The sequence below is a fragment of the Petromyzon marinus genome, unplaced genomic scaffold (genome assembly GCF_048934315.1).
Source record: "Petromyzon marinus isolate PM22_M1 ecotype Great Lakes invasive population unplaced genomic scaffold, UKy_Petmar_22M1.pri1.0 PM_Scaffold_167, whole genome shotgun sequence".
NCBI classification, from domain to species: domain Eukaryota; kingdom Metazoa; phylum Chordata; class Hyperoartia; order Petromyzontiformes; family Petromyzontidae; genus Petromyzon; species Petromyzon marinus.
Window position 1 is genome coordinate 60,603 of NW_027423132.1, and position 25,886 is coordinate 86,488.

At 59.4% G+C, this 25,886-nt stretch overlaps 1 protein-coding gene across 10 annotated transcripts in view; it reads right to left on the minus strand.

Annotated features, from left to right (window-relative positions):
- LOC116938372 (uncharacterized) overlaps window positions 1-25,886 on the minus strand; it is a 106,848-nt gene that overhangs the window by 10,420 nt on the left and 70,542 nt on the right. For 2 of the 10 annotated variants that reach the window (XM_076063618.1, XM_076063619.1), the window contains exons 24-29: window positions 20,721-20,793; window positions 17,257-17,582; window positions 15,798-15,900; window positions 8,140-8,274; window positions 6,378-6,448; window positions 1,559-1,741 (exon numbers count right to left, since the gene is read on the minus strand). In XM_076063618.1, the coding sequence (XP_075919733.1) occupies window positions 1,559-1,741; window positions 6,378-6,448; window positions 8,140-8,274; window positions 15,798-15,900; window positions 17,257-17,582; window positions 20,721-20,793 (891 nt within the window). The remainder of the gene's footprint in view (window positions 1-1,558; window positions 1,742-6,377; window positions 6,449-8,139; window positions 8,275-15,797; window positions 15,901-17,256; window positions 17,583-20,720; window positions 20,794-25,886) is intronic. The other 8 variants (XM_076063623.1, XM_076063627.1, XM_076063625.1 and 5 more) reach the window with 8 other exon arrangements.

Sequence of the window (25,886 nt, forward strand, 5' to 3'; positions counted from 1 at the left end):
TGGTAGAGTGAGTGAGTGACAGTGAGTGACAGTGAGTGAGTGTGAGTGAGTGACAGTGAGTGACAGTGAGTGACAGTGAGTAAGTGAGAGTGAGTGTGAGAGTGAGTGAGTGAGTGACAGTGAGTGTGAGTGAGTGACAGTGAGTGTGAGTGGGTGACAGTGAGTGACAGTGAGTGAGTGACAGTGAGTGAGTGACAGTGAGTGACAGTGAGTGAGTGAGTGACAGTGAGTGTGAGTGAGTGACAGTGAGTGTGAGTGAGTGACAGTGAGTGTGAGTGAGTGACAGTGAGTGAGTGACAGTGAGTGACAGTGAGTGAGTGACAGTGAGTGAGTGTGAGTGAGTGACAGTGAGTGACAGTGAGTGACAGTGAGTGAGTGAGTGAGAGTGAGTGAGTGAGTGACAGTGAGTGGGTGACAGTGAGTGAGTGACAGTGAGTGACAGTGAGTGTGAGTGAGTGACAGTGAGTGACAGTGAGTGACTCTCTAACCCACCTGTGTGTCCCAGTGAGTAGAGAATGGTGAGGGTGAGTGAGTGGTGAGTCAGCGGTGAACAAGCGATTGAGGGAGTGAGTGAGCGGGTGGTTAGTGAGTGAGCGGGTGGTGAGTGAGTGAGTGGTGAGTGAGTGAGTGGTGAGTGAGTGGGTGAATGAGTGGTGAGTGAGTGGGTGAATGAGTGGTGAGTGAGTGAGTGAGCGGGTGGTGAGTGAGTGGTGAGTGAGTGGGTGAATGAGTGGTGAGTGAGTGGGTGAATGAGTGGTGAGTGAGTGAGTGAGCGGGTGGTGAGTGAGTGAGCGGGTGGTGAGTGAGTGAGCGGGTGGTGAGTGAGCGGGTGGTGAGTGAGTGAGTGAGCGGGTGGTGAGTGAGCGGGTGGTGAGTGAGTGAGTGAGCGGGTGGTGAGTGAGTGAGTGAGCGGGTGGTGAGTGAGCGGGTGGTGAGTGAGTGAGTGAGCGGGTGGTGAGTGAGTGAGCGGGTGGTGAGTGAGTGAGCGGGTGGTGAGTGAGTGGTGAGTGAGTGGGTGAGCGGATGAGTAAGTGAGTGAGTGAGTGAGCGGGCGAGCCTCCTGGCCTCTCACCTGCGAGTCCATGTGTGAGTGCAGCTGGGCCTGTGGTGGTGGTGGTGGTGGTAGGATGGCCATGTAGGCCGGGTGAGTGAGTGAGTGGGTGAGCGAGTGGGTGAGTGGGTGGGTGAGTGAGCGAGTGGATGAGTGAGTGAGTGAGCGAGTGAGTGAGTGAGCGAGTGGATGAGTGAGTGGGTGAGTGAGTGGGTGAGTGAGTGGATGAGTGAGCGAGTGAGCGAGCGAGCGGGTGAGTAAGTGAATGAGTGAGTGAGTGAGCCTCCTGGCCTCTCACCTGCGAGTCCATGTGTGAGTGCAGCTGGGCCTGTGGTGGTGGTGGTGGTGGTAGGATGGCCATGTAGGCCGGGTGAGTGAGTGAGTGGGTGAGCGAGTGGGTGAGTGAGTGACTGAGCGAGCGAGTGAGTGAGTGAGTGGGTGAGTGAGTGGATGAGTAAGCGAGTGAGTGAGCGAGTGAGTGAGTGAGTGAGCCTCCTGGCCTCTCACCTGCGAGTCCATGTGTGAGTGCAGCTGGGCCTGTGGTGGTGGTGGTGGTGGTAGGATGGCCATGTAGGCCGGGCCATAGGCCGGCCCGCCCGGAGCGCTGAGGGCGCCGGAGCCGCCGAGTGCCGAGGGCAAGCTGAAGGGAGGCGGAGTCCCGGCGTGAAAGCTGCCCTGTTTGTCAAACGCCTGCCGCCCAGGGGGAGGGGCACGGGGGGGGGAGGGGAGGTGGGGGGAGGGGGAGGTGGGAGGGGGAGGGAGATGGGGGAGGGAGATGGGGGGGGAGGGGGGAGATGGGGGGAAGGGGGGAGATGGGGGAGGGAGATGGGGGGTGGGGGGGAGGGCACGGGGGGAGGGAGATGGGGGGAGGGAGATGGGGGAGGGGGAGGGAGGGAGATGGGGGGAGGGAGATGGGGGGAGGGAGGGGAGGGAGATGGGGGAGGGGGGGAGGGGTGGGCAGATGGGAGAGGGGGAGGGAGATGGAGAGAGACACGGGGAGGTGCAGCAGGAGGAGGTTGTCGAGGAGGAGGAACGGGAGGTGGTGGAGGTGGAACAGGAGGTGGAGGAGGAACAGGAGGAGGTAGAACAGGAGGAGGTGGAGGAGGTGGAACAGAAGAAGGAACAGGAGGTGGAGGAGGAACAGGAGGTGGAGGAGGAGGTGGAACAGGAGGAGGAGGAACAGGAGGTGGAGGAGGTGGTGGAGGAGGTGGAACAGGAGGTGGTGGAGGAGGTGGAACAGGAGGTGGTGGAGGAGGTGGAACAGGAGGAGGTGGAACAGGAGGTGGTGGAGGAGGTGGAACAGGAGGAGGAGGAATAGGAGGTGGAGGAGGAACAGGAGGAACAGGAGGTGGTGGAGGAGGTGGAACAGGAGGAGGTGGAGGAACAGGAGGAACAGGAGGTGGTGGAGGAGGTGGAACAGGAGGAGGTGGAACAGGAGGTGGAGGACGAGGAGGGAGGCACGGGAGAGAAGAGACACGGCGAGAAGTGAGATACATGGACACGGGGAGATGGGAGATGTGGAGGATTAGAGTAAGGGTGGGTGAGTGAGTGGGTGAGTGTGGTGGTGAGGGTGAGTGGGTGGGTGAGTGAATGAGTGAGTGGGTGAGTGAGTGAGTGGGTGTGTGGGTGAGTGAATGTGTGGGTGAGTGAGTAGGTGTGTGGGTGAGTGAGTGAGTGGGTGGGTGAGTGAGTGGGTGAGTGAATGTGTGGGTGAGTGAGTGGGTGAGTGAGTGGGTGAGTGTGGTGGTGAGGGTGAGTGAGTGTGTGGGTGAGTGTGGGCGAGTGGGTTGGTGAGTCGGTGGGTGAGCGGGTAAGTACGATCGTGGTAGTGATGCTTGTAAGCCGTGAGTGGTTCAGTGAGCATGAGTAGTGAGCTCACACTCAGAGTGGGTGAGTGGATGAGTGAGTGGATGAGTGGATGAGTGAGTGGGTGAGTGAGTGGGTGAGTGAGTGGATGAGTGAGTGAGTAGGTGGGTGAGTGAGTGGTTCAGTGAGCGTGAGTGGTGAGCTCATACTCACAGAGTGGGTGAGTGGATGAATGAGTGGGTGAGTGGGTGAGTGAGTGAGTGGATGAGTGAGTGGATGAGTGAGTGAGTGAATGAGTGAGTGGGAGAGTAAGTGGGTGGGTGAGTGAGTGGGTGGGTGAGTGGGTGAGTGGGTGAGTGAGTGGGTGGGTGGGTGAGTGGGTGGGTGAGTGGGTGAGTGAGTGGGTGAGTGTGGTGGTGAGGGTGAGTGAGTGAGGGTGAGTGAGTGGGTGGGTGAGTGAGTGGGTGAGTGGGTGAGTGAGTGAGTGGGTGAGTGAGTGAGTGGGTGAGTGTGGTGGTGAGGGTTAGTGGGTGAGGGTGAGTGAGTGGGTGAGTACGATCGTGGTGGTGATGCTTGTAAGCCGTGAGTGGTTCAGTGAGCCTGAGTGGTGAGCTCATACTCACGGAGTGGGTGAGTGGATGAGTGAGTGGGTGAGTGAGTGGGTGATTAAGTGGGCGGGTGAGTGGATGAGTGAGTGAGTGGATGAGTGAGTGGATGAGTGAGTGGGTGATTAGGTGGGTGGATGAGTGAGTGAGTGGGTGAGTGGATGAGTGAGTGAGTGGATGAGTGAGTGGGTGGCTGAGTGAGTGGGTGGGTGAGTAGGTGGGTGGGTGAGTAGGTGGGTGGGTGAGTGAGTGGGTGAGTGAGTGGGTGGGTGAGTGGGTGAGTGAGTGGGTGATTAGGTGGGTAGATGAGTTAGTGAATGGGTAAGTGAGTGGATGAGTGAGTGGGTGAGTGAGTGGATGAGTGAGTGGATGAGTGAGTGAGTGGGTGGGTGAGTGAGTGGGTGGGTAGGTGGGTGGGTGAGTGAGTGAGTGGGTGAGTGAGTGGGTGGGTGGGTGAGTAGGTGGGTGGGTGAGTAGGTGGGTGGGTGAGTAGGTGGGTGGGTGAGTGGGTGGGTGGGTGAGTGAGTGAGTGAGTGGGTGGGTGGGTGAGTGGATGGGTGGGTGAGTGAGTGGGTGAGTAAATGAGTGGGTGAGTGGGTGAGTGAGTGGGTGAGTGAGTGGGTGAGTGAGTGGGTGGGTGAGTAGGTGGGTGGGTGAGTAGGTGGGTGGGTGGGTGAGTGGGTGGGTGGGTGAGTGAGTGAGTGGGTGAGTGAGTGGGTGAGTGGGTGAGTGGGTGAGTGAGTGGGTGAGTGGGTGGGTGAGTGGGTGGGTGGGTGAGTGGGTGAGTGAGTGGGTGAGTGAGTGGGTGAGTGGGTGGGTGAGTGGGTGAGTGGGTGGGTGGGTGAGTGAGTAGGTGAGTGAGTGGGTGAGTGACTGGGTGAGTGGGTGGGTGGGTGAGTGGGTGAGTGGGTGAGTGAGTGGTGAGTGAGTGGGTGAGTGAGTGGGTGAGTGAGTGGGTGAGTGGGTGGGTGAGTGGGTGGGTGAGTGGGTGGGTGGGTGAGTGAGTGGGTGGGTGGGTGGGTGAGTGAGTGAGTGAGTGGGTGGGTGAGTGGGTGGGTGAGTGGGTGGGTGGGTGAGTGGGTGAGTGGGTGAGTGTGGATGAGTGAGTGGTGATGAGTGAGTGGGTGGGTGGGTGAGTGGGTGGGTGGGTGAGTGGGTGGGTGGGTGAGGGGGTGGGTGGGTGAGTGAGTGGGTGAGTGAGTGGGTGAGTGGGTGAGTGGGTGAGTGAGTGGGTGAGTGGGTGGGTGAGTGGGTGGGTGGGTGAGTGGGTGAGTGAGTGGGTGAGTGAGTGGGTGAGTGGGTGGGTGAGTGGGTGAGTGGGTGGGTGGGTGAGTGAGTAGGTGAGTGAGTGGGTGAGTGACTGGGTGAGTGGGTGGGTGGGTGAGTGGGTGAGTGGGTGAGTGAGTGGATGAGTGAGTGGGTGAGTGAGTGGGTGAGTGAGTGGGTGAGTGGGTGGGTGAGTGGGTGGGTGAGTGGGTGGGTGGGTGAGTGAGTGGGTGGGTGGGTGGGTGAGTGAGTGAGTGAGTGGGTGGGTGAGTGGGTGGGTGAGTGGGTGGGTGGGTGAGTGGGTGAGTGGGTGAGTGAGTGGATGAGTGAGTGGTGAGTGAGTGAGTGGGTGGGTGGGTGAGTGGGTGGGTGGGTGAGTGGGTGGGTGGGGTGAGTGGGTGGGTGGGTGAGTGAGTGGGTGAGTAAATGAGTGGGTGAGTGAGTGGGTGAGTGAGTGGTGAGTGTGACCATGGTGGTGGAGCCTTGTAAGCCGTGAGTGGTTGAGTGAGCGTGAGTGGTGAGCTCACACCCACCTCACACTCACGGCTCTTGATGTTGCACAGAGAATTTCCCCCCTGATGGTGACACTGGTGAGCCACACAGGGTCTACAAGTGTGCACCTCACCGGGTGAGCGAGCGTGTAGTGAGTGTGAATGGGTGAGAGACTGAGTGGTTGAAAGGGCGAGCGAGTGGTTAAGTGAGTGGTCGGGTGGTTGAGTGAGCGAGTGGTCGAGCGAGTAGTCGGTTGAGTGAGTGAGTGGTCGAGTAAGTGAGTGGTCGAGTGAGTGGTTGGGTGAGCGAGTGGTCGGGTGAGCGGTCGAGTCAGCGGTCGAGTGAGTGGTCGAGTGAGCGAGTGGTCGGGTGAGTGAGTGGTCGGGTGAGCGAGTGGTCGGGTGAGCGAGTGGTCGGGTGAGTGGTCGAGTCAGCGGTCGAGTGAGTGGTCGAGTGAGCGAGTGGTCGGGTGAGTGAGTGGTCGGGTGAGCGAGTGGTCGGGTGAGCGAGTGGTCGGGTGAGCGAGTGGTCGGGTGAGCGGTCGAGTCAGCGGTCGAGTGAGTGGTCGAGTGAGCGAGTGGTCGGGTGAGCGAGTGGTCGGGTGAGCGAGTGGTCGGGTGAGCGAGTGGTCGGGTGAGCGAGTGGTCGGGTGAGTGAGCGAGTGGTCGGGTGAGTGAGCGAGTGGTCGAGCGAGTGGTCGAGTGAGCGAGTGGTCGGGTGAGCGAGTGGTCGGGTGAGCGAGTGGTCGAGTGAGTGAGCGAGTGGTCGAGCGAGTGGTCGAGCGAGTGAGTGTTCAGGTGAGCGAGCGTGGTGAGTGTGAGTTAGCGGGTAGGTGGCTAGGGAGGGGGTAGGTGGGTGATTGTGTCGTTGATTGAGTGAATGAGTGGGTGGGTGGTTCAGTGGATGAGTGGATTGGTAAGTGGGTGAAGTGGGTAGGTGAGTGGGCGAGCGGGTGGGTGAGCGGGTGGGTGAGTGGGTGAGCGGGTGGGTGAGCGGGTGGGTGAGTGGGTGAGTGGGTGGGTCAGTGGGTGAGCGGGTGGGTGAGTGGGTGGGTGAGCGGGTGGGTGAGTGGGTGAGCGAGTGGATGGGCGAGCGGGTGGGTGAGTGGGTGGATGAGTGGGTGGGTGAGTGGGTGAGTGGGCGGGTGAGTAACTCACCACCTGTGTTTTGCTGTACACAGAACCTGAAATGTCAGGCACACCCGAGTTACTGGACGCCACGGAAACTCCTGAAACAACAAACCGTACATCAACCACGCCCCCTCCCCCTCTATCCCCATCCCCCCTCCCCATCCCCATCCCTCCCCCTCTATCCCTCCCCATCCCTCCCCCTCTATTTCTCTCGCTCCTCCCCGCGTCTCCCCCCGCGTCCCTCCCCGTGTCCCCCCGTGTCTCCCAAGTGTCTCCAAGTGTCTCCGCATCTCTCTCCGCGTCTCTCCCCACGTCCCTCCCCGTGTCTCCAAGTGTCTCCCCATGTCTCTAAGTGTCTCTCCGTGTCTCCCCATGTCTCTAAGTGTCTCCCCGTGTCTCCCCGTGTCTCTAAGTGTCTCCTCGTGTCTCCCCATGTCTAAGTGTCTCCCCGTGTCTCCCCGTGTCTCTAAGTGTCTCCCCGTGTCTCCCCGTGTCTCCCCGTCTCTCTCTCCGCGTCTCTCCCCCCATGTCTCTAAGTGTCTCCCCGTGTCTCTAAGTGTCTCCCCGTGTCTCTAAGTGTCTCCCCGTGTCCCCCCGTGTCTCCGTCTCTCCGTGTCTCCCCATGTCTCCCCGCGTCTCTCCCCGCGTCCCTCCCCGTGTCTCCAAGTGTCTCCCCATGTCTCTAAGTGTCTCCCCGTGTCTCCCCGTGTCTCTAAGTGTCTCCCCATGTCTCCGCATCTCTCTCCGCGTCTCTCCCCACGTCCCTCCCCGTGTCTCCCCGTGTCTCGCCGTGTCTCCCCGTCTCTCTCTCCGCGTCTCTCTCCGCGTCTCTCTCTCTCTTCCCGTGTCTCTCTCTCTCCCTGTGTCTCTCTCTCTCTCCCCGTGTCTCTCTCTCTCCCCGTGTCTCTCTCTCTCCCCGTGTCTCTCTCTCTCCCCGTGTCTCTCTCTCTCTTACCGTGTCTCTCTCTCCCCGTGTCTCTCTCTCTCCCCGTGTCTCTCTCTCTCTCTCCCCGTGTCTCTCTCTCTCTCCCCGTGTCTCTCTCTCTCTCCCCGTGTCTCTCTCTCTCTCCCCGAGTCTCTCTCTTCCCGTGTCTCTCTCTCTCCCCGTGTCTCTCTCTCCCCGTGTCTCTCTCTCCCCGTGTCTCTCTCTCTCTCTCCCCGTGTCTCTCTCTCTCCCCGTGTCTCTCTCCCCGTGTCTCTCTCCCCGAGTCTCTCTCTCTCTCCCCGTGTCTCTCTCTCTCTCTCCCCGTGTCTCTCTCTCTCTCTCCCCGTGTCTCTCTCTCTCTCCCCGTGTCTCTCTCTCTCCCGGTGTCTCTCTCTCTCTTCCCGTGTCTCTCTCTCTCTCTCCCCGTGTCTCTCTCTCTCCCCGTGTCTCTCTCTCTCCCCGTGTCTCTCTCCCCGTGTCTCCCTCCCCGAGTCTCTCTCTCTCTCTCTCCCCGTGTCTCTCTCTCTCTCCCCGTGTCTCTCTCCCCGTGTCTCTCTCTCCCCGTGTCTCCCTCTCCCCGCGACTCCCTCTCCCCGTGTCTCTCTCCCCGTGTCTCTCTCCCCGTGTCTCTCTCTCCCCGTGTCTCTCTGTCTCCCCGTGTCTCTCTGTCTCCCCGTGTCTCTCTGTCTCCCCGTGTCTCTCTCTCTCCCCGTGTCTCTCTCTCCCCGTGTCTCTCTCACCGTATCTCTCTCCCCGTGTCTCTCTCTCTGTGTCTCTCTCCCCGAGTCTCTCTCTCTCCCCGTGTCTCTCTCTCTCTCCCCGTGTCTCTCTCTCTCTCTCTCCCCGTGTCTCCCCGTGTCTCACCCTTGCCTGGAGCAGATCCTTGCTTCTGTGGTTGGACTCCACCTCCTCCGCCACCACCTCCTCCGCCACCACCTCCTCCATAGCCGGACTTGGCGTACTCGGCCGCACTTGAGGCCTGGGCCATCTCCTCATAGCCTGCACACACCAGCAGAGAGACACCGGCAGAGAGACACGCTGAGAGAGAGAGACACGCTGAGAGAGAGAGACACCGGCAGAGAGAGAGACACGGGGAGAGAGAGACACCGGCAGCGAGAGAGAGACACCGGCAGAGAGACACGGCGAGACACGCTGAGAGAGAGAGAGACACGCTGAGAGACACGGGGAGAGAGACACGGGGAGAGAGACACGGGGAGAGAGACACCGGCAGAGAGACACGCTGAGAGAGAGAGACACGGGGAGAGAGACACGGGGAGAGAGAGACACCGGCAGAGAGACACGGCGAGACACGCTGAGAGAGAGACACGGGGAGAGAGACACGGGGAGAGAGAGAGACACGGGGAGAGAGAGACACCGGCAGAGAGACACGCTGAGAGAGAGAGAGACACGCTGAGAGAGAGAGACACGGGGAGAGAGAGACACGGGGAGAGAGAGACACCGGCAGAGAGAGAGAGACACCGGCAGAGAGACACGGCGAGACACGCTGAGAGAGAGAGAGACACGGCGAGAGAGAGACACCGGCAGAGAGAGAGAGACACCGGCAGAGAGACACGGCGAGACACGCTGAGAGAGACACCGGCAGAGAGACATGGCGAGACACGCTGAGAGAGAGAGACACGGGGAGAGAGACACGGGGAGAGAGAGAGACACCGGCAGAGAGAGAGACACGGGGAGAGAGAGACACCGGCAGCGAGAGAGAGACACCGGCAGAGAGACACGGCGAGACACGCTGAAAGAGAGAGAGACACGCTGAGAGACACGGGGAGAGAGACACGGGGAGAGAGACACGGGGAGAGAGACACCGGCAGAGAGACACGGCGAGACACGCTGAGAGACACGGGGAGAGAGACACGGGGAGAGAGACACGGGGAGAGAGAGACACCGGCAGAGAGACACGCTGAGAGAGAGAGACACGCTGAGAGAGAGAGACACGGGGAGAGAGAGACACGGGGAGAGAGAGACACCGGCAGAGAGAGAGAGACACCGGCAGAGAGACACGGCGAGACACGCTGAGAGAGAGAGAGACACGGCGAGAGAGAGACACCGGCAGAGAGAGAGAGACACCGGCAGAGAGACACGGCGAGACACGCTGAGAGAGACACCGGCAGAGAGACATGGCGAGACACGCTGAGAGAGAGAGACACGGGGAGAGAGACACGGGGAGAGACAGAGAGACACCAGCAGAGAGACACGGGGAGAGAGAGACACCGGCAGCAAGAGAGAGACACCGGCAGAGAGACACGGCAAAACACGCTGAGAGAGAGACACGGGGAGAGAGACACGGGGAGAGAGAGAGACACGGGGAAAGAGAGACACCGGCAGAGAAACACGCTGAGAGAGAGAGAGACACGCTGAGAGAGACACGGGGAGAGAGACACGGGGAGAGAGAGACACCGGCAGAGAGAGAGAGACACCGGCAGAAAGACACGGCGAGACACGCTGAGAGAGAGAGACACGGGGAGAGAGAGACACCGGCAGAGAGAGAGAGACACCGGCAGAGAGACACGGCGAGACACGCTGAGAGAGAGAGACACGGGGAGAGAGAGAGACACGGGGAGAGACACGGAGAGAGAGAGACACGGGGAGAGAGAGACACTGGCAGAGAGAGAGACACCGGCAGAGAGACACGGCGAGACTCGCTGAGAGAGAGACACGGGGAGAGAGACACGGGGAGAGAGACACGCTGAGAGACACGGGGAGAGAGAGACACGCTGAGAGAGACACGGGGAGAGAGACACGGGGAGAGAGACACGGGGAGAGAGAGACACGCTGAGAGAGACACGGGGAGAGAGACACGGCGAGACACGCTGAGAGAGAGACAGCGGCAGAGACACGGCGAGACACGCTGAGAGAGAGACACCGGCAGAGAGAGAGAGACACCGGCAGAGAGACACGGCGAGACACGCTGAGAGAGAGAGACACGGGGAGAGAGAGACAAGGGGAGAGAGAGACACCGGCAGAGAGAGAGAGACACCGGCAGAGAGACACGGCGAGACACGCTGAGAGAAAGAGACGCTGAGAGAGAGACGCTGAGAGAGAGACACGGGGAGAGAGACACGGGGAGAGAGAGAGACACGGGGAGAGAGAGACACGCTGAGAGAGAGAGACATGGGGAGAGAGAGACACGAAGAGAGAGAGACACGCTGAGAGAGAGACACGGGGAGAGAGACACGGGGAGAGAGAGAGACACGGGGAGAGAGACACGCTGAGAGAGACACGCTGAGAGAGAGATACGGGGAGAGAGACACGGGAAGAGAGAGAGACACGGGGAGAGAGACACGGGGAGAGAGACACGGGGAGAGAGACACGGGGAGAGAGACTCGGGGGGGAGAGAGACACGGGGGGGAGAGAGACACGGGGAGAGAGAGACACGGGGGGGAGAGAGACACGGGGGGGAGAGAGACACGGGGGGGAGAGAGACACGGGGGGAGAGAGACACGGGGGGGAGAGAGACACGGGGGGGAGAGAGACACGGGGGGGAGAGAGACACGGGGGGGAGAGAGACACGGGGAGAGAGACTCGGGGGGGAGAGAGACACGGGGGGGAGAGAGACACCGGCAGAGAGAGAGAGACACCGGCAGAGAGACACGGCGAGACACGCTGAGAGAAAGAGACACGCTGAGAGAGAGACACGGGGAGAGAGACACGGGGAGAGAGAGAGACACGGGGAGAGAGAGACACGCTGAGAGAGAGAGACACGGGGAGAGAGAGACACGAAGAGAGAGAGACACGCTGAGAGAGAGAGACACGGGGAGAGAGACACGGGGAGAGAGAGAGACACGGGGAGAGAGACACGCTGAGAGAGAGACACGCTGAGAGAGAGACACGGGGAGAGAGACACGGGGAGAGAGAGAGACACGGGGAGAGAGACACGGGGAGAGAGACACGGGGAGAGAGACACAGGGAGAGAGACTCGGGGGGGAGAGAGACACGGGGGGGAGAGAGACACGAGGAGAGAGAGACACGGGGGGGAGAGAGACACGGGGGGGAGAGAGACACGGGGGGGAGAGAGACACGGGGGGGAGAGAGACACGGGGGGGAGAGAGACTCGGGGGGGAGAGAGACACGGGGGGGAGAGAGACACGGGGGGGAGAGAGACACGGGGGGGAGAGAGACACGGGGGGGAGAGAGACACGGGGGGGAGAGAGACACGGGGAGAGAGAGACACGGGGAGAGAGAGACACGGGGGGGAGAGAGACACGGGGGGAGAGAGACACGGGGGGAGAGAGACACGGGGGGAGAGAGACACGGGGGGGAGAGAGACACGGGGGGATAGAGACACGGGGGGGAGAGAGACACGGGGGGAGAGAGACACGGGGGGAGAGAGACACGGGGGGGAGAGAGACACGGGGAGAGAGAGACACGGGGGGGAGAGAGACACGGGGGGGGAGAGAGACACGGGGGGGAGAGAGACACGGGGGGGAGAGAGACACGGGGGGGAGAGAGACACGGGGGGGAGAGAGACACGGGGGGGAGAGAGACACGGGGGGGAGAGAGACACGGGGAGAGACACACGGGGAGAGAGACACGGGGGGGAGAGAGACACGGGGGGGAGAGAGACACGGGGGGGAGAGAGATACGGGGGGGAGAGAGACACGGGGGGGGAGAGAGACACGGGGGGAAGAGAGACACGGGGGGGAGAGAGACACGGGGGGGAGAGAGACACGGGGGGGAGAGAGACACGGGGAGAGAGACATGGGGAGAGAGAGAGAGACACAGGGGGGAGAGAGACACGCTGAGAGAGACATGCTGAGAGAGACACGGCACGCTGAGAGAGACACGCTGAGAGACACGGGGAGAGAGACACCGGCAGAGAGACACGGCAAGAGAGACACGCTGAGAGAGAGAGAGACACGCTGAGAGAGACACGCTGAGAGAGACACGCTGAGAGAGACACGCTGAGAGAGACACGGCACGCTGAGAGAGAGACACGGCAAGAGAGACACGCTGAGAGAGAGACACCGGCAGAGAGACACGGCAAGACACGCTGAGAGAGAGACACGCTGAGAGAGAGACACGCTGAGAGACACCGGCAGAAGACACGGCAAGAGAGACACGCTGAGAGAGACACGCTGAGAGAGATACACGGCAAGAGAGACACGCTGAGAGATACGCTGAGAGAGAGACACACTGAGAGAGACACCGGCAGAGAGACCTGGCGAGACACGCTGAGAGAGAGACACGCTGAGAGAGAGACACGGGGAGAGAGACACGGGGAGAGAGACACGGGGAGAGAGACACCGGCAGAGAGACACGCTGAGAGAGAGACACGCTGAGAGACACGCTGAGAGAGAGACATCGGCAGAGAGACATGGCGAGACACGCTGAGAGAGAGACACGGCAAGAGAGGAGACACGGTGAGAGAGAGACACGGGGGGAGAGAGACACGGGGACAGAGACACGGGGAGAGAGACACGGGGAGAGAGACATGGGGAGAGAGACACGGGGAGAGGGGAGAGAGACACGGGGAGAGAGACACGGGGAGAGAGACACGGGGAGAGGGACACGGGGAGAGAGACACGGGGAGAGGGACACGGGGAGAGAGACACGGGGAGACAGGAGATATGGTGAGAGACACGGGGGGAGAAAGACACGTGGGGAGAAAGACACGTGGGGAGAAAGACACGGGGGGAGAAAGACACGGGGGGAGAGAGACACGGGGGGGAGAGAGACACGGGGGGGAGAGAGACACGGGGAGAGAGACATGGGGAGAGAGAGAGAGACACAGGGGGGAGAGAGACACGCTGAGAGAGACATGCTGAGAGAGACACGGCACGCTGAGAGAGACACGCTGAGAGACACGGGGAGAGAGACACCGGCAGAGAGACACGGCAAGAGAGACACGCTGAGAGAGAGAGAGACACGCTGAGAGAGACACGCTGAGAGAGACACGCTGAGAGAGACACGGCACGCTGAGAGAGAGACACGGCAAGAGAGACACGCTGAGAGAGAGACACCGGCAGAGAGACACGGCAAGACACGCTGAGAGAGAGACACGCTGAGAGAGAGACACGCTGAGAGACACCGGCAGAAGACACGGCAAGAGAGACACGCTGAGAGAGACACGCTGAGAGAGATACACGGCAAGAGAGACACGCTGAGAGATACGCTGAGAGAGAGACACACTGAGAGAGACACCGGCAGAGAGACCTGGCGAGACACGCTGAGAGAGAGACACGCTGAGAGAGAGACACGGGGAGAGAGACACGGGGAGAGAGACACGGGGAGAGAGACACGGGGAGAGAGACACCGGCAGAGAGACACGCTGAGAGAGAGACACGCTGAGAGACACGCTGAGAGAGAGACATCGGCAGAGAGACATGGCGAGACACGCTGAGAGAGAGACACGGCAAAAGAGGAGACACGGTGAGAGAGAGACACGGGGGGAGAGAGACACGGGGACAGAGACACGGGGAGAGAGACACGGGGAGAGAGACATGGGGAGAGAGACACGGGGAGAGGGGAGAGAGACACGGGGAGAGAGACACGGGGAGAGAGACACGGGGAGAGGGACACGGGGAGAGAGACACGGGGAGACAGGAGATATGGTGAGAGACACGGGGGGAGAAAGACACGTGGGGAGAAAGACACGTGGGGAGAAAGACACGGGGGGAGAAAGACACGGGGGGAGAGAGACACGGGGGCAGAGAGATGGGGGCAGAGAGACACGGGGAGAGAGACACGGGGGGAGACAGACACGGGGAGAGAGAGACACGGGGAGAGAGAGACACGGGGAGAGAGAGACACGTGGGGATAGAGACACGGTAAGAGAGACACAGTAACAGAGAGACACGGTGAGAGAGAGACACGGTAATAGAGACGTGGGGAGTGAGACACGGGGAGTGAGACACGGGGAGTGACACAAGGTGAGAGAGACACGGGGAGTGAGACAAGGTGAGTGAGACACAGGGAGTGAGACACGGGGAGTGCGACACGGGGAGTGAGACACGGTGAGTGAGACACGGTGAGAGAGACACAGTAACAGAGAGACACGGTGAGAGAGAGACACGGTAATAGAGACGTGGGGAGTGAGACACGGGGAGTGAGACACGGGGAGTGAGACAAGGTGAGTGAGACACGGGGAGTGAGACAAGGTGAGTGAGACACAGGGAGTGAGACAAGGTGAGTGAGACACGGGGAGTGAGACAAGGTGAGTGAGACACGGGGAGTGAGACAAGGTGAGAGAGACACGGGGAGTGAGACAAGGTGAGAGAGACACGGGGAGTGAGACACGGTGAGTGAGATACGGGGAGTGAGATAAGGTGAGACACGGGGAGAGGGACAAGGTGAGAGAGACACGGGGAGAGGGACAAGGTGAGAGAGACGCGTGGAGACACTGAGAAAGCGACAGTGAGATGATGGTAATGGTGATACCGATTGTGATACTTGTAAGCCGTGAGTGGTTGAGTGAGCGCGAGTGGTGAGCTCACACTCACTGAGTGGGTGGGTGGGTGAGTGGATGAGTGAGTGAGTGGATGAGTGAGTGTGTGGGTGAGTGAGTCGGTGATTAGGTGGGTGGATGAGTGGGTAAGTGAGTGGAGGAGTGAGTGGATGAGTGAGTGGGTGAGTGGGTGAGTGGGTGGGTGGATGAGTGAGTGAGTGAGTGGGTGGGTGAGTGAGTGGGTGAGTGGGTGAGTGAGTGGGTGGGTGAGTGAGTGAGTGAGTGGGTGAGTGAGTCGGTGATTAGGTGGGTGGATGAGTGGAGGAGTGAGTGGATGAGTGAGTGGGTGAGTGGGTGAGTGTGTGAGTGGGTGGGTGGATGAGTGAGTGAGTGGGTGGGTGAGTGAGTGGGTGGGTGAGTAAATGAGTGGGTGAGTGAGTGGGTGAGTGGGTGGGTGGGTGAGTGGGTGAGTGGGTGAGTGAGTGAGTGGTGAGTGTGACCATGGTGGTGGAGCCTTGTAAGCCGTGAGTGGTTGAGTGAGCGTGAGTGGTGAGCTCACACCCACCTCACACTCACGGCTCTTGATGTTGCACAGAGAATTTCCCCCCTGATGGTGACACTGGTGAGCCACAGAGGGTCTACAAGTGTGCGCCTCACCGGGTGAGCGAGCGAGTAGTGAGTGGGTGAGTGAGGAGAGAGTGGTGAGCGAGCGAGCGGTGAGCGAGTGGTGAGCAGCACTCACCTCCGCCGGAGGCGTGGAAGCTGTAGGCCCCAGGCTGTAGCGAGTGGGTGAGTGAGTGGGTGAGCAAGTGGTGAGCGAGTGGTGAGCGAGTGGTGAGCAGCATTCACCTCTTGCCGTAGGCGTGGGAGCTGTAGGCCCCAGGCTGTAGTCAGTGGGTGAGTGAGTGGGTGAGTGAGTGGGTGAGCGAGCGGTGAGCGAGTGGTGAGCAGCATTCACCTCCGCCGTAGGCGTGGGAGCTGTAGGCCCCAGGCTGTAGCGAGTGGGTGAGTGAGTGGGTGAGTGAGTGGGTGAGTGGGTGAGCGAGTGGTGAGTGAGTGGGTGAGTGAGTGGGTGAGCGAGTGGTGAGCGAGCGGTGAGCGAGTGGTGAGCAGCATTCACCTCCGCCGTAGGCGTGGGAGCTGTAGGCCCCAGGCTGCTGGAAGGCCGCTGTTGAGGCTGCGTTCACTCCGACGCCGTGCTGCTTGGCAGAGGATGCGGGCAGCTGTGAGCAAGCAGCAGCATCATCATCAGCAGCAGCAGCAGCAGCATCAGCATCATCATCAGCAGCAGCATCATTATCCTCAGCAGCATTCATCATCAGCAGCAGCATCAACAGCAGCGTTATCATCAGCAGAAGCATTATCATCATCAGCAGCATCAGTAGCAGCATCATCATCAGCATCATCATCATCAGCAGCAGCATCATCATCATCATGAGCATCATCATCATGAGCAGCATCATCATCATCATGAGCAGCATCATCATCATCATCAGCAGCAGCATCATCATCATCATCAGCAGAAGCAGCATCATCATCAGCAGCAGCATCATCATCAGCAGCATTAACATCGTCAGCACCCCCAACACACAACCCAACACACACACCACCCCACCTCACACCACACACACCACCCACACACACACCACCCCCCACACACACACACACCACCCCCCACACACACACACCACCCCACACACACACACACACACCACCCCACACACACACACCACCCCCCACACACACACCACCACCCCCCACACACACACCACCACCCCCCACACACACACCACCACCCCCCACACACACCACACACACCACCTCCCACACACACACCACCCCCCACACACACCACCCCCCACACACACACACACCACCCCCCACACACACCACCCCCCACACACACAAACCACCCCCACACACACACACCACCCCCCACACACACACACCACCCACACACACCACCCACACACACCACCCCACACACACCACCACCCCCACACACACACCACCCACACACACACCACCCCCCACACACACCACCCACACACACACCACCCCCCACACACACCACACACACACACACCACCCCCCACACACACCACACACACCACCCCACACACACACCACCACCCCCACACACACACCACCACCCCCACACACACACCACCCCCCACACACACCACACACACCACCCCCCACACACACACCACCCCCCACACACACCACCCCCCACACACACACACACCACCCCCCACACACACCACACACACCACCCCCCACACACACACCACCCCCCACACACACCACCCCCCACACACACACACACCACCCCCCACACACACCACCCCCCACACACACAAACCACCCCCACACACACACACCACCCCCCACACACACACACCACCCCACACACACACACACCACCCCCACACACACACACACCACCCCCACACACACACCACCCACACACACACACACCACCCCCCACACACACCACCCCCACACCACCCCCCCACCACCACCCCCTCACCCACACCCCCCCCCCCCACCCCCCCCCCCCCACCCCCCCCACCCACCGTGAACACGGGAGGCCCTGCCGCGTACTGGAACCCTCCGGGGACGCCGGCGTTGGCCGCGGCCGCGGCCGCGGCCGCCGCGGCCGCGGCCGCCGCGTAGTAGGGAAGGCCGGTGTAGCTGTAGCCCGGGGGCAGTGCCGGGGGCGGCGGTGGAGGGAAGCCTTGCTGGGCAGCCACGTGGCTGCCCGGTTGGCCCGGGGCGTTCTGCTGCTGCTGCTGCTGCTGCTGTTGCTGCTGCTGGGCCTGGGCCTGAGCCTGGGCCTGGGCGAGGCTCAGGGCAGGAGACGGGGATTGGGCCTCGCCACGCCCAAATTTGGTCGCCTCGCCTGGGGGCGGGGTGGTGGGGGGTGGGGTGGGTGGTGGGGGGGGGGTGTGACGAGAGCACGTGACCACCGCACTGACTCATCACGCACACACTGACTCACACTGACGCACACTCACACACACACTGACTCACACACACACTGACTCACACACACACCGAACTCACACTGACGCACACACACACACTGACTCACACACACACCCTGACTCACACACACACACACTGACTCACACACACTGACTCACACACACTGACTCACACACATTGACTCACACACACTGACTCACACACACTGACGCACACACACCCTGACTCACACACACACACACTGACTCACACACACTGACTCACACACACTGACTCACACACACTGACTCACACACACTGACGCACACACACCCTGACTCACACACACACACACTGACTCACACACCCTGACTCACCCTGACTCACACACACCCTGACTCACCCTGACGCACACACACTGACTCACACACACACTGACTCACACACACACTGACTCACACACACCCTGACTCACACACACACACACTGACTCACACACACTGACTCACACACTGACTCACACACACTGACTCACACACACTGACGCACACACACCCTGACTCACACGCCCTGACTCACACACACTGACTCACGCCGCCCTGACACACACACACACTGACTCACGCACACACTGACTCACACACACACACTGACTCACACACACACACTGACTCACACACACACACTGACTCACGCACACACTGACTCACGCACACACTGACTCACGCACACACTGACTCACACACACACTGACACACACACACTGACTCACACACACACTGACTCACACACACACACTGACTCACACACACACACTGACTCACGCGCACACTGACTCACACACACACACTGACTCACACACACACACTGACTCACACACACACACTGACTCACACACACTGACTCACACACACACTGACTCACACACACACACTGACTCACACACACACACACTGACACACACACACACTGACTCACGCACACACACTGACTCACGCACACACACTGACTCACGCACACACACTGACTCACGCACACACACTGACTCACGCACACACACTGACTCACGCACACACTGACTCACGCACACACTGACTCACACACACACACACACTGACTCACGCACACACTGACTCACGCACACACTGACTCACACACACTGACTCACACACACCCTGACTCACACACCCTGACTCACACACACTGACTCACGCACACACACTGACTCACACACACTGACTCACGCACACACTGACTCACACACACACTGACTCACACACACTGACTCACACACACACTGACTCACACACTGACTCACGCACACCGCACTGACTCACACACACACTGACTCACTCACACACTGACTCACGCACACACTGACTCACGCACACACTGACTCACGCACACACTGACTCACGCACACACTGACTCACGCACACTGACTCACGCACACACTGACTCACGCACACTGACTCACGCACCCCGACTCACGCACCCCGACTCACGCACCCCGACTCACGCACCCCGACTCACGCACCCCGACTCACGCACCCCGACTCACGCACCCCGACTCACACACACACACTGACTCACACACACACACTGACTCACACACACACTGACTCACACACACACTGACTCACACACACTGACTCACACACACTGACTCACGCACACACTGACTCACGCACACACTGACTCACACACATACTGACTCACACACACACTGACTCACACACCCTGACTCACACACACACTGACTCACACACCCTGACTCACGCACACACTGACTCACACACACTGACTCACGCACACTGACTCACTCACACCCTGACTCACTCACACCCTGACTCACTCACACACTGACTCACACACACTGACTCACGCACACACTGACTCACACACACTGACTCACACACACACTGACTCACACACACACTGACTCACACACACACTGACTCACACACACACTGACTCACACACATACTGACTCACGCACACTGACTCACACACATACTGACTCACACACACACTGACTCACACACCCTGACTCACACACACTGACTCGCACATACTGACTCACACACACACTGACTCACACACCCTGACTCACACACACACTGACTCACGCACACACTGACTCACGCACACTGACTCACACACACACTGACTCACGCACACACTGACTCACGCACACACTGACTCACACACACACTGACTCACACACACTGACTCACACACACCCTGACTCACACACACACTGACGCACACACACTGACTCACACACCCTGACTCACACACACACACTGACTCACACACACACACTGACTCACACACACACTGACTCACACACACACTGACTCACACACACACTGACTCACACACACTGACTCACGCACACACTGACTCACGCACACACTGACTCACACACACTGACTCACGCACACCCTGACTCACGCACACACTGACTCACACACACACACTGACTCACACACACCCTGACTCACGCACACTGACACACACACACACACTGACTCACACACACACTGACTCACACACACACTGACTCACACACACACTGACTCACACACACTGACTCACGCACACTGACTCACACACACCCTGACTCACACACACACTGACTCACGCACACCCTGACTCACACACACACACTGACTCACACACACCCTGACTCACGCACACTGACTCACGCACACACTGACTCACGCACACACTGACTCACGCACACTGACTCACACACACCCTGACTCACACACACTGACTCACACACCCTGCCTCACACACACTCACTCACCCTCCTCACCCAGACTCACTCACCCTCCTCACCCACTCACTCACCCTCACCCACCCACCTTCACCGTCACCTATCCACCCACCCAACCCTCACCCAACCCTCACCCAACCCTCACCCACCCTCACCCTCACCGTCACCTATCCACCCACTCTACCCTCACCCAACCCTCACCCAACCCTCACCCAACCCTCACCCAACCCTCACCCAACCCTCACCCACCCTCACCCACCCTCACCCTCACCACGGGCTGCCTCTCACCTGTGTAGGAGGAGCCAGGGAGAGTGGCCTCCCGACTGGACAGCATTGGAGTGAACGCCATCCCATAGTAGTCCTGCACAGGGTGACACACGCGGTGACATGTGGTGACACGTGGTGACACACGTGGTGACACACGTGGTGACACACGTGGTGACACACGTGGTGACACGTGATGACATGTGATGACACGTGGTGACACACGTGGTGACACGTGGTGACACGTGGTGACACACGTGGTGACACGTGATGACACGTGGTGACACACGTGGTGACACACGTGGTGACACACGTGGTGACACACGTGGTGACACACGTGGTGACACGTGGTGACACACGTGGTGACACACGTGGTGACACACGTGTGTCACCACGTGGTGACACGTGGTGACACGTGGTGACACGTGGTGACACGTGGTGACACGTGGTGACACGTGATGACACGTGGTGACACACGTGATGACACGTGGTGACACGTGGTGACACACGTGGTGACACACGTGGTGACACACGTGGTGACACGTGATGACATGTGATGACACGTGGTGACACACGTGGTGACACGTGGTGACACACGTGGTGACACGTGGTGACACACGTGATGACACGTGGTGACACACGTGGTGACACACGTGGTGACACACGTGGTGACACACGTGGTGACACGTGGTGACACGTGGTGACACACGTGGTGACACACGTGGTGACACACGTGTGTCACCACGTGATGACACGTGGTGACACACGTGGTGACACGTGGTGACACGTGATGACACGTGGTGACACACGTGATGACACGTGGTGACACACGTGGTGACACGTGATGACACGTGGTGACACACGTGGTGACACACGTGGTGACACACGTGGTGACACACGTGGTGACACGTGATGACACACGTGGTGACATGTGGTGACACGTGGTGACACACGTGGTGACACACGTGGTGACACGTGATGACACACGTGGTGACACGTGGTGACACACGTGGTAACACACGTGGTGACACGTGGTGTGACAAACATGGTGACACGTGGTGACACGTGGTAACACACGTGGTGACACGTAGTGACACACGTGGTGACACACGTGGTGACACACGTGGTGACACACGTGGTGACACACGTGGTGACACGTGGTGACACACGTGGTGACACACGTGGTGACACACGTGGTGACACGTGGTGACACGTGGTGACACGTGGGGCAAAGCAACGGGGTGAGTGTGTACGTGTCCATGTGTGTGTGAGTGTGTGTACGGCCTCTCCCCTCATGGCGTCTGTGACCACCACAGGGGCTAAACGGGGGCTCTGGACGGGTGCGAGGGGCTGGTAACCCCTCCACCTTCAATTAATTACCACTAAACCACGACTTAAATATGTAACTAATAAGCTTGTGCTGGACAGGCGTCTATGACGTCTCCTGGCCAAACCCCAATTGGCGGAGCCAGGAGATTGAATCTCTACCCTCGGGGCTCCTCCAGAAACAACGAAAAGCCACTTCGTGTGGCCACGTGGAATGTTCGAACGCTCACCGCGGAGGAGAGGCTGCCGCTCCTGTCGGGAGCTGGACCGGTACCGCCTGGATCTCTGTGGCATTCGGGAGGGTCCGATGGACCGGTTCTGGCTCCTGCCACCATGAGGGGTGGACAGTCCTCTACTCGGGGCAGCAGACTGCCAAACAACAGGGTGTGGCTCTTCTTTTGAACAAGACCTACATCTCTGCTTTATTGACCTGGTCAAGGCCTATGATACCATCAGTAGGCCTGGGCTCTGGGTCGTTCTTCGTGCTTTTGGAGTACCTGACCCTCTGCTCACGATCATTAAGAACCTTCATTGATGGTGAGCGGGCCCGGGTAAAACTACGTGACCGGGAGTCAGAGCCATTCCCAGTACACCTTGGGGTGCAGCAGGGATGTCCTCTGGCTCCCACATTATTTAACATATCTATTGATCATGTAGTTCGTGAAGCCTTCAATGGCTGTACCGGAGGAATCTCCATATGGTACAGACACAATGGGAGGCTGATCGATGCCCGGGTGCGGTCAAGGGATGGCTCCCTATTGCTCAACCACGTTATGTATGCTGATGATTTGGTAATAACTGCTCAATCAGAGGAGGAGTTGGAGACGCTGCTGCTGAGACTGGAGCGTGCCACTAAGAGATGGGGCCTTACCATCAGCCCCACCAAAACTAAGCACCTGCCTGGGTATTTTGTACCATCGGACACTCCACCCCCACAACTCCCAATCAGTGATGGGGCAGTTGTGGAGAGAGTGGAGAGTTTCCCATACCTAGGCAGTGTGCTTATGACCGGCTCCAGTTTAACAGCAGAGGTCTCACTCCGAATCAGTCGAGCGGCAATATCTTTTCATCGGTTGCGTAACGCTGTGTGGAAGCTACCTGGTCTGTCGCTCCGCACTAAGCTTCAGGTCTTCTCGGCCACGGTCATTCCCTCCCTTCTCTACGCTTGCGAAACGTGGACCCCCCTAATGGAACATCTTCGCCGGTTAGAAACATTTAGGTTAGCCTGCCTACGATCCATCCTGGGTTTAACCAGACTGGATTGTGTGAGGAGCTCACAAATCCTTGAAAGATCTGGGCAAGGTCCCATCGGTGAGCTCCTCCGGCAGGCAAGGCTGCGTTGGCTGAGTCATGTAGCCCGCATGCCCAGCCACCGCATGCCAAAACAGCTTTTGTTCGGCCAGATCGAGGGGGCTAAACGGGCGCGGCACGGGCTAGAGAAGAGATGGAGTGATGTGGTACAGGAGGACGTGGAGCTGAGTGGACTTGCCGATGGCTGGTACCAGCGGTGTCAAGATCGACGTCTGTGGAGGAGGCTCGTGAAGGACGCTACTGGGCAGTTGGAGGCAGTCGCCCTCCAACAACAACGGAGGGCGGAGGAGCGACGCTCAGAACAACGAGCGGAGCGCCGGGTGGCTAACGCACAGCAGGTTGGCACAGTAGGGGGCAGAGGTGGTGCATCAGCCAGTCATCTCAGTCATCTCAGTCAGTCGACCCGTGCCACCTGGGTCTGCCCCGTCACCTCCTGCCAGCGGGCGTTCGACACTTCACGTGGCCTCAAGGTGCACATGGCCTGGCACAAGCGTCGTGGTGACGTCACCGCCACTTAGTGGCGAATGGCGGTTGTTGTTGTCGTGTGTGCCTGTGTGTGTGTGCCTGTGTGTGTGTGTGTACGAGTCCGCATGTGTGAGTGTGTATGTGTGACTGTGTGTGTTAGTGTGTGTGTGTGACTGTGTGTGTGTGTGCGTGTGTGCGTGTGTGTGTGACTGTGTGTGACTGTGTGACTGTGTGTGTTACTGTGTGTGTTAGTGTGTGTGTTAGTGTGTGTGTTAGTGTGTCCGGCAAAACAACCCCCTACCTCCTCGCGGTGCCGGACGGGCAACTCTGTCGTGGACAGCGCTGTGGGGGGAGATCCAATTTTGATTGGCTCCTCCCCTCATGGCATATGTGTCCACCACAGGGGCTAAACGGGGGCTCTGGACGGGTGCGAGGGGCTGGTAACCCCTCCACCTTCAATTAATTACCACGAAACTACGAATTAAACTGAAATATGTAACAACTAAGCTTGTGCCGGAGGCCCCGGGGGGCCAGGCGTCTATGACGTCTCCTGGCCAAACCCCAATTGGCGGAGCCAGGAGATTGAATACCTACCCTCGGGGCTACTCCAGAAACAACGAAAAGCCACTACGGTTGGCCACGTGGAATGTTCGAACGCTCACTGCAGAGGAGAGGCTGCCACTCCTCTGTCGGGAGCTGGACCGGTACCGCCTGGATCTATGCGGCATTCAGGAGGTCCGGTGGACCGGCTCTGGCTCCTGCCACCATGAGGGGTGGACAGTCCTCTACTCGGGGCAGCAGACTGCCAAACAACAGGGTGTGGGTCTTCTTTTGAACAAAAGAATGAAGGGGGCGTGGGAGCGTGGCGGTGAGGTGTGGGAAGCTGTAAGCCCCAGGCTACTTTGGGCTCGCCTTCCCACCAACCGGAGGCGAGGAATGGTGGTCGTGGTTACTTATGCCCCCACCGAAGATGAACATCCGTGGAGGGATGCAGGCAAAGCCGATGAGTCAGATGCCTTCTATGACCTCCTGTCACAGGTGCTGGCTAAAGTGGCCCCTCGGGATAGAGTCATCATGTTGGGTGACTTCAATGCCCGAGTTGGTCATGATACTGGCACCTGGTCTGGAGTGATTGGAGGGCATGGGCCAGATCAGCTCAATAACAACGGTAGGAGGTTGCTAGATTTTTGTGCAGCCCATGGGCTTGTAATTACCAACACGCTGTTCCGGCATCGGCGCATCCACACAACATCATGGATGCATGCCGGGTCCAAGCAAGAACATCTGCTGGACTACATAGTGACGGACCAGCGAATGCGAGCCCATGTCCTTGACACCAGGACCTACCGTGGAGCTGATCTGCCCTCTGACCATCGACTAGTCATCTGTAAGATGCGCCTGCCATTCTTCCACTCCGGTGGTGGGTGTACACCCAGGACCCCATTCCAACCTAAAGTGGCCTGGTCTCAGTTATCTGATGAAAGTTGCAAGCGAGAATTTCATCATCGCTTGCGGCTGGGATTGGCATCGTCCCCGACTCCTCCTGATGTCGAGGGTAAATGGGCGAGGTTTAGGACTGACTCATGCAGCTGCAATGGCTGCTTTGGGTACACGGTCCAGACCTCCCCAGAGACCCTGGTTGACAGAGGAGGTGTTCAGGATGGTTGAGAAAAAGCGACAGGCCCACTGTCATCGGCTACAGAATCCCACGTCAGAGAATGAGGAGGCTTACCGCAGCCTTCGCTCGGAGGTTCGGAGAGCCGTGAGGCGCTGCAAGGATGGGTGGTGGTCGCGGGTTGCTGAGGAGATGGAGTCTGCCTCAGTGGCCCGTGATCACAAATCTCTATTTAACTCCATCAAAAAAGTAACCTGCAGCGCCACACCTATTACCATCATTAGGGGAAAAAACGGTGATCCAATTTCCGACCCCCAGGAACAGGTTCGCAGATTTGCTGAGCATTTCTGTGAGGTCCTGGGGGAGGGAAAATCCCTCAGCCAGGAAAACATCGTGGCACAAAGTGAGGATGACCCTGCTGAGGCTGCGGTGCCTCAAATATTGGATGAAGTCACCCCCTGTGAGTGGCTGGC